General features: G+C 31.0%; 1 protein-coding gene across 1 annotated transcript; it reads left to right on the plus strand.

Annotated features, from left to right (window-relative positions):
• Window positions 1-637: 637 nt before the first annotated feature.
• On the plus strand, window positions 638-12,853 carry LOC105321732 (multiple epidermal growth factor-like domains protein 10). Its single transcript, XM_034463280.2, has 13 exons — window positions 638-844; window positions 1,900-2,154; window positions 3,108-3,242; window positions 3,449-3,580; window positions 7,892-8,029; window positions 8,949-9,086; window positions 9,174-9,305; window positions 9,415-9,552; window positions 11,588-11,725; window positions 11,804-11,935; window positions 12,218-12,355; window positions 12,443-12,574; window positions 12,669-12,853. Exons 6-13 carry the CDS (start codon window positions 8,963-8,965, stop codon window positions 12,836-12,838), a joined length of 1,104 nt encoding a protein of 367 aa, XP_034319171.2. The 5' UTR covers window positions 638-844; window positions 1,900-2,154; window positions 3,108-3,242; window positions 3,449-3,580; window positions 7,892-8,029; window positions 8,949-8,962; the 3' UTR covers window positions 12,839-12,853.
• The last annotated feature ends 1,950 nt before the right edge of the window (window positions 12,854-14,803 follow it).

A 14,803-nucleotide genomic window follows, 5' to 3' on the forward strand; every position in this document is an offset into this window, starting at 1 on the left:
ATTTAAATCTTTGTAAAGAGGATTGCATTTCGGTATTCAAGAGAGAGAGAGAGAGAGTTTGAGAGAGTTTTAATGCGTTTTTTTAAATATCTTATTTTTTTCTATGATATCAAATGTTTCCTGTTTAATTACCTCAATATAATGGTTCAACATTTTAATATTTAGCTGAAGTGAGTGTCATGCAAATACCACGAACATTAAGCCGCCATTAATCTATCCTACAGTGGTGTATTATAAGCCACTGAAAACGTTTGTGAATTTAAGTGATATAACAGTTGTTCATGATAATACTTGATTTCACATCATAAGCATTACAAACAACATAAACTCTTTAGGTTAATAAACTCCTAAGACCTTTTGCAATGATGTAATCATGTAACTTAAATTACATTACTTCTTCCTCTGTGTATTTTGAAATGTTCAAGCAACCTGCTACATGTAATAGAATTTATATTTCAAAAATATGAGTCCATATTTCCTATAATCATTTACATATAATCCCATTATATAAGCTGAAGTAGGTATATTACACTAATTGATTCTGTGGACAGTGTCTGAAAATTATAGTTATTTGCACGTTAACACATTTTTGAATGATCTCACAATGCAGTAAATATTGCCCTGAACAAACCAGCACACCAACTCAACCAATACCACCCTGGTGACGACCAATACGATGCCAGCAATGCCGTGGATGGTAAAAAATATGACTTGAGTGGTCATGGGGGTCAATGTGTAGTATCAGCGCAACACAAAGAAATAGCAACATGGTGGGTGAACCTTACTAGTATTCTTAACATCCACCACATTATCATCTACTACAGAACAGATAATGTACAATGGGGTATGTATATTTAAAATCTGATTTTAAGAAAAAAAAAACTAAAGTTTTAGTAGTTGGAGACTTAACCGGTTAATCATTTATCAATTATTCCACGCACAATGTCATACATACTGCAAAAATCAAAATTTGCCTAAAAATAATGTCAAAAAGATCTATGTCATTTTGAACACGCTTCTCGTCTGTAATTTCAAATATCGCTGGTCACGCACATAATTGCCAATTTCGTCATATCTCATTACTTGATACAATCTAGTAAAACAACAATAAACATTTCTTTGGAAACCTGAACCCATGGCTGTAGTAGAAAAAAAAATTTAATTAAACTTTATTGAGTCATATAAACGTCTTTATGTATATTATTGACAAAACATTGAAATATATTCTTTGGGGGTGAGAATTATTTTTAAACGTTTCGGTGTCTTTTTATACAAAATTTATAATTTGTTGTTACTTTTTTTGAAAAATCGGATATCAAAATGAAAAAAAAATTATATTGTTTACCTTTATAGAACGTTAACTGTTTGAAAAAGAAATTATTTCTAGAGATATTAAATTATCGTTATAATAACATTTTTTAATTTTTTTTTTTTTATCATTTATCGATGAGTTATTTGTTTAATGCTTTCATTACACTAGGAAATGCGAGCTACTATGTTTAGATATCATATATAAATTAAGGTTTTTGTCTTTTATTTTGTAGCAATTTCTATAAGAACTTACTTTTTAAAAAACAAGGATAGTTAAATACGCCCAAACTTTAAGGTGCAATATATGCATTGATAGTTTGTTCCCAAACCGTCCTAAAACAATTACAAAGACATGGTTGTACATGCTGGAATAAGGTGTCACCACGTTTACATTTCAAATCATTTATAAAATACTATCTTAACTAAGTGTGATACATGAATCCTTATGTTGTATGATTTACAATATTTTTTTAAGTGTTTTTTCACTAATGTTTATAACAGTATATCCACTATTTGTTTTCTGCATCTAAAGCAATGCTTATCGTTATACAAAATTGTGCAAAGATTTTTCTGACTTATTGTTTTTAGATATTAACAACGGCTACACTACAAGAATTCTTGGATTTTCGCTGTATGTTTCTAACACAACAGTTACCACAGATGGAAAACTCTGTTTCAAGGACACTTCTTTTAATAGAATCACTGTACCAGCTATCTTCAATATCACTTGTATCGTACATGGGCAATACGTCATCTATTACAACGAGAGACTACCAAACAAAATTTACCCAAGCTATTACTCTCCTGATGCGCATAATGAACTATGTGAAGTAGAGGTTTATGGTAAGTCCCTTTTTTCAATTTTACTATAGGCACTTCATGGGTAAACGGTACACCTGTATGATTTCTGTTCAAGAGGTTCAAATTTAAATTGTATGATTTATTTATTTACTGACTTATTTATAAATTTATTTGTGAAAATGTCATCTTTTAAAAAAACCAAATGTATCTATATATTTATATTTACTTTTATTTTGCATTTTTTGACTTATTTTAAAAAAAAACCATGGTGGTGTATCATTCTCTAAGAAGTATAAGGCCTAAAATTTACATGTACAATTTTTAAGGTAGTTTATCGTAGTTGTAAGCAAAATACAGAGCTTACAATTCTTTGCTATGTAATTTTACTCGTGTAATCTTGTTTGTTAATATACAAGTATAAGTTCTTTTAAAGCTGATTTTCTATCTGCTACTTTCTCAAATACACGTAGAAAACACTTCCTAGCGTTTTTTAGATTCATTTAGGTCTAAACCAGGAATTTTTAAAATTTAAACAAAAACATTATATGAAGTTTGTTTACATGAAAAATAATTGTGAGCCATGTATCTCGCTTATACGACGACGACTGACCCTCAAAATTTGTCTAACTATAAGAAATATCTTTTCCAATCAGTGAAATCATTTAAGGGGCATGGTTACTATTTTGGTCAAAATCTATTTTTTTTTGGGGGGGGGGGGGTATCACTGGTTTTGAAATGCATTTCTTATGATCAAATGGAATTTGGAATTTGAGAGTAATTCAACATTCAAAATGTAAACAAAAGCTATGTTTACATAGCAAAAAATTGTAAGGTCTGTAACTCGCTCATGGCTCGACACATGACACTAAATTTTTTGTATTTGCATTTCCATTCAAAAAAAATGAATCAATGAAAAAACAATAATATTTTGACGACAAATTGTATGTCTTTATTGAAAAATTAGTGACGGAAACCTTTTAAAAAATTATTTTAAGGATGTCCTACAGCTGGGTCATATGGGTCCAACTGTTCCAATCCTTGTCGTGATGTCAACTGCCAGTACTGTCACATAGAGACGGGCACCTGTCAGGGCTGTAAACCTGGGTACCAAGGACACCATTGTGAATTGGGTAAAAGCAATAAGTAAAATATTCTCATTTGAGATTGACAAAAACTTCTGAATGTTTCAGTTATTTTTCAGCCAATGTTTAGCACTGGTAAAACAAGTATGCTGTTCATGTAAAATATACCATAACTAAACTAAAAGAGGGTCGAGATACAGGTTATTTGTCTTTTAAGCTGATTCTACGAAATGTCTATCTTTTGCTATACCAAGTCTGCCCTGCTGGATTCTTTGGAAAAATCTGTGCTGAAAAATGTAACACAACATGTAACGGATGTAACAATGTCAATGGCCGATGTGAATATGGTTGTCATTCAGGCTGGAAGGGAGTCTACTGTCAAGCACGTAATGTATCAAATAAATAAAATATAACAAAACGAAACTTAAAATAAAACCTTTATCATTGTAAAAATGTAAAATGATTGACAATACTCAATCTTCTTTAAAACGGCAATAAATCATAAATGTTTTAATCGTTTATTCTAATGGCGTCGAATTTTATTTTTCTCTTTTCGACTTTATCGGATAAAAATGATTATCTCTTGAGTTTAACACTCTTGTCTATATCATACACTGCTGTATTAAGTCGATTGCGGCATTAAACTTTTTTCTTTTGTTGTTTTGGAAAACAATTCAGTTACAAAATAAAACGTTTTATACAATTTGTATTCGTATATATCTGGAAAATTTTGTACTAATAAATATCTAACACATTTCAAATGAAAGGTTATCCGATGTTTACGCAAAAGTATTATTAATGACATTATAAACACAAATCAGTGTTTTACAGTGCCTTATAGATATAATTTAAGATTTGATATTTTAGTATTTTGGCAACTTACTTTTTAAAAGAAAATTTTTAGTTTTCTTTTCAAAACTCATTAAATTTAAGACAAAACCAACGCCCTTTGAAAAAAAAAATAATTGGAGTGCGTTTAAATTTTGCCCAAGCCAACTCGCTTTGAAGAAGAAATCATTGTGCGTTAGGACTTTGCAACAACATTTTTATTTTGAAAACACTAAATACAATTTGAGGAAAAAATGTATAAATCACAAAACATGGACCTTGTTCTTAACTAATTTCGTATCTAGTCAGATTAAGATTATATATGTAATGTAAACACTCTTTTGGATTTTGGATTGGGGAGTAGATAACAAAAGATACAGTCTAATTCCAATATAATAAAATTCAAATTAATAAGTTGAAGGATCCATCCGCATTTTCCGTCCCAAAGATAATACCAAATACAGCAAGAAGCTCATGGGACCACATCGTTCATCTGAGCAACAATGACTTTATATATGCTATAACACTACCACGCGTATATTAGGTAACTAGTGTACACGTTAAGAAAAAGTCTTAAATGATCGTATAATGGTTTTATTTGACAAAAAGCAACCTAAATACACAGTCCCAATTCGGGGAAGTTAGAAAGATGTTGTGACTTCGACAGAGCGTCGGAATTAACCTAACTTGCGAGAAGTTGGTAGTTTTAGCAAATTAAAACAGTGTTCATTGGTTGTTGAAAAGCCTCGTACATTGTAAGAGGGTGCCACCAGCTTGTTACTACGATGCTCCAAGATGGCGTCAAGCCGGTCAGTCAAGAACCCGCCCCTCATCAGTGTTCTTAGGGTCAACGTTGCGACTTATTTACTAGGGTGGAGGGTCACTTGTCGTGACCAATTATTGTCATATACATGAATTAACCAAAGGAATAATTGACTTCAATAATCAGGTTTAGGTATAAATTCTCGTGTAATTGTTCAGTTTACATTAAACTTTACCCCCTTAGGGTATTTGTGTACCAATCTGGAAACATGTCCAAATTTGAGACATACTGACCAGCAAGAATTTAATTACTGTCATCAAAGGAACATAACCTTAAGACAATACACACCAGCAATATGTAAACATGGTAGCTATTGGCTCTCTCTGACTTTCCTTTAAAGCAATATAGTCTTTGATGGACACATAATATTCGTGGTTCAATTAACATGGAATGTACACCAAATAATGTTATTTACTTTACAAAAGCATTCTATACTGATTCTGAAATTAAATGATAAGTCAAATCACAATAGTTCAAAGAATAAAATGTAACGTCCAATCGGTATAGTCAAAGTTAAAGAATACGCAAAATATAAAGTCCAATCACCTGTGTTCGGTTATATAATTATAGGTAACATGGGCTATTTGTTTCAATGCGTTCTAAGGATATTGTGTCCTATGGCCTCTCGGTAGGATAACAAAAACAAAAAAATATAAAGTATACGAATTTTACACTTATTTTTGCATTCACTTTATTTTTGAAATTGTACCTTTGTTGAATGCTATTTTACCGAAAATAAGAAGATCCTATGCAAGATATAAAACTTAACTTTTGGTAGAGGTGAACTGTTGACTTTCAATTCCGTATATTTTCGTTCCGCCCCACCCCTTCCAACCACTTTATAAAGCGATCAAAATGTATAAGAGCATAAAGGTACATTTTCTTTCTCAAGAACTTACTAGTTATTGTATTTTTTAGATATATCATAATAGTTTTTGTATTTTATTAAAAATAATTCCTATATGTGAAAGAAAGTGTACATCAATGCGCTCAAATCCTCAAATTAAAAATATTCAAAATTTAATTGGTCTTCTTAATTATAAACGCCTGTTGTTTACCTGGCGTGAACTTGTGTGACTCACCTTACTCACTTGATCGATGAATACACTCGAATATAAATATTGTCACGTGATATGTTGAAGAGCTCCTATAATCAATGTATTGAGAGGTATATCACTCTATTTTACTAAGGCTCATTATTTTCATCTGAATTTAAAAACAACAAACGGCTACAAATCAGGATTTTCCGTTCTAAAATGTTCTTAGGAATAGCGATAATACCTTTCTCCCGGTAACCGAAATGTTTCAGAACTATGGAAACTGTTTCAACAGTGTCGTTTGTATTTATTCGTCTCTGAAAAACTATCATAATTGATGTAGATTTCATATGATTCATTGTATAAGGTGAAGGCCCCAGAAGGTAGATACATCATTTAATTTTTTTCTACAAGTATTTAACGTTTAGCGAGACATCTCTAATGATCAAATTATAAAAAAAAATCAGCGTCAAACATATAATTATAAGCAAGATACATGGCTCACAATTCTGCTAGGTTTGAGTCAATTTTAGTCCACATAAGTTTATTACTTTCAACTTTAGAGTTCATCAAAAGGTATTTTATAGTACCTAAAATGTAAACCAAAAAAAAAGAAATGCCTCAGTTCTGTGTACAAACAGAATTGTAAAACCTCTGTATCTTGTTTATAATTCGAAGCTTGACACTCAAATATGGTAAGTTAATAGAAAATTGTTAACGATTAAAATAGAAGAAAAATGCACTAAAACAAATACAGAGCACACATTTTTTCCAGACTGAATCATATATATACCTACATATTTCCGTTAGTGATATTAATTTCTATTTACACTGAATAAACTCGAGAAAATGCTGAGCATCTTAACAAAATACATTGCATAAATCAACCATTACGCAAAAGATCATACCGAAATACCGATAAAATGATTTGTATTTTTGTATGTTGATAATACATCAGATTTTGCTTATTTTGTGCAGCTAAACAGTTACAATGTAACTCTGATTTTCTTAAGTCTATGTTTGATTTTATACGTAAAAATTACAAAATATAGGCGATACTTCCCAAAGTTACAAAGCATATATGAAAATGAAACTAAAATCAAACCAAGCTAACACCACCGTCAAAATTGAAAACTGTCAACGCATTGACATATTTAACCTCAATTTACTTTACAAAATCGAGACCAATGTATCTTACATGTTTCAAAGATTCCCTTCGCACGCAAACTGTTGCACAACAAACAAATTCATTTTTGTCAGACCGACATGTTTATCATATGTTCAACATGGTTGCTTACACAAAGAACATTGTATTATAAATATGGAATACCGAACCCTAAGTTATGAACTGATTGATCCCCCCCCACCCCCACAGTTTCCTTTATTATTTTGTTCGTAATAACTCAAATTTGGAACAAAATTAGCCCTTATTTTTTGCAATTTATATTTTCCTTTCAATCAGGATGATTTATGTTAAATTAAGTTAAATTTTACTCAATAGTTCTAGAGAAGAAGATTTTCAAAAATCCACACCCTTTTTTTACGGTTTCGAGGTTTTTTCCACTTTAAATGCAAATTGACCTTTTATTTCTGCAATTAATACCCCCCTTCCCAGAAGAAAGCCTTGTGCCATATTTAGTTGAAATTTTTTTTAGAGAAAAAGTTAAAAATGTAAAAAGTTTACAGACGGACGGCAGACGGACGACGGACAAAAGGTGATCAGAAAAGATTACATGATCATTCTTTTAAGGAGTAAATATTCACAAATTAAAGAGAATAAAAACAATGGAAAACTAACAGCGTTAATATAGACCAAATCAACGAGTTTTAAAGAAGAAAGTACGATTTTTAAGTGTGATGCATTGGTCCCAAATTTTAAATTTCAACTTTTAAGTGCATTGTAACAAGCCTTACATTTTGTTTTAAATACTTTCGCAATATGCATATATTTATATTTTTGCATGAGATCTTTAGATTTCAGAGGGTTCTTTTTATTTTATTTTTTTTAGCTTGTAGCAATAGAACATATGGAGAAAATTGCAGCAAAACTTGTGGAAAATGTCGTCATTCAGAGCAATGCCATCATATCAATGGAACATGTAGTAATGGATGTGATAGTGGTTACCAGGGTGACAAGTGTGATAAGGGTGAGTATCTTGGTTGTTGTTATTTAAGTATGCCAAAGTATAAGTTGTAAAAGTTGTTTAAATTATCTATTTTGTAAATCAATAAAAAATGCGTGGGTGGTTTCTTTGGACAAAACTGTGCGCAAACTTGTGGAACAAAATGTAAAGGTTGCAACACAGTTACAGGTGTTTGGGAAAATGGATGTCATCCTGGCTGGGAAGGACATTTTTGTCAAACAGGTTGGCTCGGATGCTTCAGTTCATCATGTTAAGCTACCACGGTTGATTCATTATATACATGTATCTTTTCTATTTTTGATGATTTTTTTTTATAAAGGAAAATTTCCATTTCCAGTACCAGTACAAACTTCTTTGACAATTGTTTGTAAACAAAATATATTTAGCTTTTCATAGCTTTACACTAATGTTGAATTAAGTCCTAATTAAGCACTGAGTATGTTCCCGTCATCGATAAATACTGTTCATGAACATTTTAATGGAGACTAATTTCAAACCATTGTAGCAGATTTCGGACACAGCAAGGTCATATATAAATATTCACATCTTCATGTATATTATATAGTGTCGGCATATAAAGGGGTGTTTTTTTATCTAAATGTTAAAAAAATATATTTTTTAAGAAACAGGGGTTTCATTGTTAAAATTTAAAAATGAATCAAACAAATGGATCCTTATAACCACGGAAAACGTGGTACCTTTATACCATCATATATTTTTTTTACACAAACTTATCTTATTGGTTTGATACTTTAAATAGATTTGATAACTAAACTAAATAAGAAGGTTAATGCTGTATTGCAAAATGATGAAATAAAAGTTTTACAATTGATGTAATTTGGTAATCAAACAACCAAAATATTGTAATTGGGAAGAAAAATGTTTGGCATTTCTCAATGAAATTTCTAATGTTAAATTAAAGCATGTGATGGACGTATGTATGGAGAAAACTGCGGAATAGAATGTGGAAATTGCCTGAATTCAGTACAATGCGATCATATCAACGGAACATGTATGAATGGTTGTGACAGTGGCTTCCAAGGTTTAACATGCACCGAAGGTGATTATTTAAGTATGCTCTAAAATTTTTGGTCTTTAAATCTTAAATACATAACGTGGTAGTCTGTCATGGTTGTATTTAATTTAGAGTGTGATGACTACTTTTTTGGAATCAACTGTAGGCAGCAATGTAACCCAAACTGTGATGGCTGTAATAAAAAGACAGGTGTATGTGATACCGGGTGTAAACCTGGTTGGAAAGGAATGTCTTGCCAAGAAGGTATAAAATCTTACGGAGTCATTAATAAATAACTTAAATGATTTAGCTGCACATTTATATTTAAGGAGAGAAATAACTTTTTTCAACATAGTTGATGCTTTTTTTATAGAATGCATTGCTGGGTTTCATGGGGAAAATTGCAGTTTCACTTGTGGAAAATGTTTGAATAGCACAGCATGTCACCATATAACTGGAAGTTGTGATCAAGGATGTGACCCTGGATTTGAGGGATTGACATGCAAAAAGGGTACTTTATTCATAAAAATACCACTTAATTGAGATTTTTTTTTGCGATTTATAGAATTTGTATTTCTCCATGTTAACTCCGTTTGTCCTATTAACAGAGTTTGAAAAAAATGAATTTTAAAATGCACATTTGTGCAGTGATGTTGTATTTGTTGGAATGTACCTATTTAGATTTTCCACTTGTAAGTTATATATTCTGTGCACATATGATCAGTATTTTATAATCTAGTGTCATTTTATAAATTGAATAAGTTTGGCAAAATAACCATTTCTCTTTTGCATAACATTCATGAAGGAAACATTACATTCAATAAATGAATCAATGACAACTGTCGACTTGTAATAAATTTAGATTCTTTTTTTTTGGTCCTTTTCAGCAATTTAAAAAGTTTTTGGACTTTAGCTTAAAATCATGCAAATATATGGAAACACTATGATTTTCAAGCCAAATTTGGCAACAACAATCGTTGAAGCAATCTTTCTAGAAATTGACACCATTTAACCTTTTTTTATTGTTGATTTTTTAGTCAATTTAATCGAGAGAATAGTACCAACCAAACAGCATCAGAATTTGAAAAGTCTTAAATAATCAAAAAGCTTTTATTTTGTAGCACGACGTTTTTAAACCTTACACAATATTAGGGAAAAAAAACGTCATGGAAAAATTATTGGACCTTTATACATGTTGTTATCATACTCAATCAATCTGACTTTTGTACAGAATCCTAAACTATATGTAATATCATTACTTTGCCTTTTAAAAATATCTGCAAAAAATCACTTGCAAAGAAGATCATACTAAATGCAGAATAATGTAAGAGTAATAAACGATGAAATTTTCTTTAGTTTTAATTTTTAATTTAGTTCGTTGGCTAAAAATGGTTTATACAACTAAAATGAGAAGTGAGATTCCTTAAAAACAAGTGTATTTAAATACTTTATACTATTTTGTAAAAAATGCTAAAAATTGCATTCTGGAATAAACGTTGACTCTTAAGACGTTTGCCTCATGGTGTAACGAAGTTTATCGATGTTTCTTAAGAAATTGTTTTTAAAAAATTTTGTTTGACACTTTATTTTTGATAAAAACCCCCCAAAAAATCATTTTAACCTCATTTGAACTTACAGCTTAGTGAGCTAATATAACTTAACAATAAAATAGTGGGATATTAAAAAGGAACAAACAAAATACTAAACGGTGGCTATTTCCGATTGCAATTAAGTCATATGAAAAATAGAAGAAAAAAAAATGTTACATTGGACATGTCAAATCTTTCAGATTATCTGACTTAAGAAAAAAATGTTTTGGAACAAACAGTTGCTAAACATCGATTTATTCTTTTTATATCCCACATTGTTAATGATAATATGGTATTTATTAAATAGCATTTTTCTTTATTGTTCTGACCGCAAAATAAAACGCAAAAACCGACATTATTATTTTAGAGTTTGAAAAATTTACTTTAGACTTTTTTCCACTATAATTGAGTCGTACATGTAGAAAGACAAGTATTGAGCTTTGAATACTATTACATGGATTGTTCTTATTTGCAAATTTATTACCAATTTGCGGTTAAAGACATGATTATACGGTGTATTGTTCTTTGACAAGCAGTTCTATACATCTCGACTTAGTTTTGGTATGAAAGCAACGTAAAACTGCCCAAAATGGAAATCAAATTAAAAATCAATTTATGCACATAACTAAAACTTTATAGAAGGGTTTCAGTACGCCAACTCACCAATTTTCTTTTTGATATAAATATTGGTACACATATGTATAAAAAGAAGCAAGACACAAACAATCTGTTGCTAAAGGCGTCCTGGGCAACAGAGAAAAAGATGGACAAATGGCAAATATTATCAACATTAGAAGAAATATAGAAATAATTGCAGCATATATAAACAATTAAGTGTTAAGAAAAAAACAATGAAAAACAAACAAACTGGTAAATATTTCAATAATAAAAGATGAAACATGATTTTTAAAAAGTTATTCTAATTAATTTTTATTTTTTTTCTTACTTCTTCTATAGCATGTAGTCAAAATATGTACGGGAAAAATTGCAGCTTATCCTGCGGACACTGCTTCAAATTAGAGCAATGCCATAATATGAACGGAACATGTATGAATGGATGTGACAGTGGCTACAATGGTTTCAACTGCGCAGAAGGTAATTTTATAGTTTATATTGCTACAAAAAAAACCCAAACATTTTATACCTAGGATTTTTTTCTATCTTTTAATTCAGAATGTGACGATAAACATTTTGGACCAAACTGCATTGAAATGTGTAACGCAACTTGTAAAAGCTGCAACAAATCGACAGGGATATGTGATAATGGGTGCCATCCTGGATGGAGGGGACTCTTTTGTGAAGATAGTATGTTTATTAATATGCAAATAATAATTATCAAAGGCTTTTTTGGACTTATTTACTTCGTTTATTTTAGGAAGATGTTTTTCAAAACTTATTTTTAGAAAGAAAACATCAATACTTTCTACTTACCGTTTAGGATAAAATAGAAAAGAAGAAAAGTCTTTTGTTTTCTGACATTCTTATTTGCACCAACCTTACTTGAACATAAAATGAATTAGTACATTATAATATTCAAATATCTTTATGTTACATTTAATGGTGATAGTAAAATATATTGCATTGAAGCTTGCAATCAGAGGAAGTACGGAGAAAATTGTAGCATGCCTTGTGGACACTGTGTTGATTCTGAACAATGTCACCACATCAACGGAATATGTATGAATGGCTGTGACAGTGGTTTTGCAGGAATCAACTGCACAGACGGTGAGTTTATAACTCCAATTACTAAATAGAAGCGTAAAATGCGATGTAATAACCATAACATTTTCATTTGTTTTGTTTTTAATTTAGAATGCGACGATAACTATTATGGGCCAAACTGCATAAAAATGTGCAACACAGGGTGTAAAAGCTGCAATAAATCGACAGGAATATGTGACAATGGGTGTAATCCTGGATGGAGAGGAGTCTTTTGTCACGAAGGTTATAAACATATTAAATAGGCATCCGCAGTTCTACTTAGTTATAAATATTTTCACATTTTAGAAAATAAAATAATTCTTCATTTTGGTTTTAGAATGTATAGCTGGTTATTATGGAGGAAATTGTAAGAATAGTTGTGGACATTGTTTGAATGAAAAAGCATGTCATCATGTAAATGGAAAGTGTGTTGAAGGATGCGAACGTGGGTACAAAGCTCCACACTGTAAGGAAGGTGATGACTATTGTACGAATACATTTAATTAAAATAACAGGACATTATTGGACCTTAAAATCTCACAAACATTTTACATAAACTAATGAAACTTGGGCAAAGTGTCTGTCAACCTTTTGAGGCACCATATAACAATTGACAAAAAAAAAATAAATCAACAAATCAATACAATTAAATACATCTAGGCAAGTAACAACGACACAATAACTTCAAATCTTATTCAATCATAAGCAATAGCAATAAGGCTTACAATAAGCAATCCAACACGTTATGGAGATTCACAATTTATCCAATACTCATAAACCCTATTGGGAGTTGCAATGTTAATAGGGAATTTATAGCGAGCGCAGCTCGCCGGCGCACAGCGCCGGCGCGAAGCGAGCTCTACCGGCAAGGCGTGTGTGAATAGAAAATTCGGACTAGTTGCACATTCATTCAACGGATTTTTTTGGCGTCAGTAAATCGGACCAGTAATGCATCGTTTTAATCGTCCCAGTAGTTCCCTGTAATCATGGCAATTTTTATCACTTCACACTCTCACGAGAATCAGCAAGACAAATTTAGACAGTAAAAACAATAACGATGTAAGCGACATACAGTCAATGTTACCTCTAAAGTTCACCTCAGTACACTTTCAATCAAAAATAATCGTGTGACGTCACAAACGTTTACACATTGATCCGATATATTTTTTCGGAGTCAGTAAATTTTGACCCACAATTCATAGTACCAATGGTTTCCAACCTCACGTTCCAACATCACGTTCTCCCGAGAATCAAAGTAAAACCTTTGAAAAGCTTATAAGATGTGTAATTTTAAGAACATCATGCTTTTTAAGTAAATAAAACAGTATACTTCGCATACTTTTATTTCTCAGGGGTGTTTTAAAGAGTAAGACGACACTTAACCAACGTCAGCTTTGACGTCACAATAAGCACTGATAAGGGGAAATTACTCTAATTGAAGTTATTGTAAATCTGCTGAAATGACCAAAATCCTCTTAAAATCTTGCAAAGGCTAAGATAAAGAACAGCTGACGAATAAGGACATCAGGAAACAGTTGTAAATTGCACTAATTTGGATGAATGCTCACAAATATTTTATTCACTATATAAATTACGGTAATTTCCTGAAACGTAACGTTATACGTAGCAGCGCCTTTTTTTAAAAGGGGTGGGTGGGTGGATGGCAGCCTCATCCAAAAAATTTTTGCAAGCAAAAAGAAAAATAAATCATGAAAAATTCTAATCCTTCAGCTCTTTAGCAGTTCGATGGTTTCTTTATTTTCACTTCCATTTATTACATGCGGGGGGGGGGGGGGGGGGGGGGACAACACCATGTTCTTTTAACATGATAAGCAAATATTTTTAAGCGTAAATTAAAAATAAAATTAAACATTAATTATTTTTTTTAAGTGGAGGGGCAAATCCATGGTAAGTCGATTTATTATGTATAAATTGACAAAAATGAAAAAAATTTTAGCATGGGGGGAGCTCTATGATGAGTCAAGTTTTATATGTAAGTTTAAGAAAAAATGTCTACTGCGAAAAAAGGGGGAGATCAATCAATCAATCATAATCACAATCACTTTAAAAGAGGAGATGCAGTGCAATGAATATTTATATATTAAAACCTTTATTATTTAACAACATTGTATCTGAGATTAAACTATTGTTCTACATATAAATAAATAACTACCGGTAATAACAAATCTTATAAACTATGAATAATGAAAATTTACTGAAAAATAGGTATGTTTTATTTTTTAGCATTCAAGTTTCACGTTGTTAATTTTATTTTATTAATTTATTATAATTCATTGTTTGATCACATGCTGTGCTCGCCCCAACGGTCGCACCGTAAAACATATTAGATAATTTAAAATGTAGTGTTAGGGGACAGTTGGTTTTTCAAATAAAACAATTTAAGTTTTGGACAACCATTAACAGATACCTCCGAAATAAAGGCACTGGTAAACTTTTTGTTGTTGTAAGGAA

Source organism: Magallana gigas, chromosome 1 (genome assembly GCF_963853765.1).
Source record: "Magallana gigas chromosome 1, xbMagGiga1.1, whole genome shotgun sequence".
Classification (NCBI taxonomy): domain Eukaryota; kingdom Metazoa; phylum Mollusca; class Bivalvia; order Ostreida; family Ostreidae; genus Magallana; species Magallana gigas.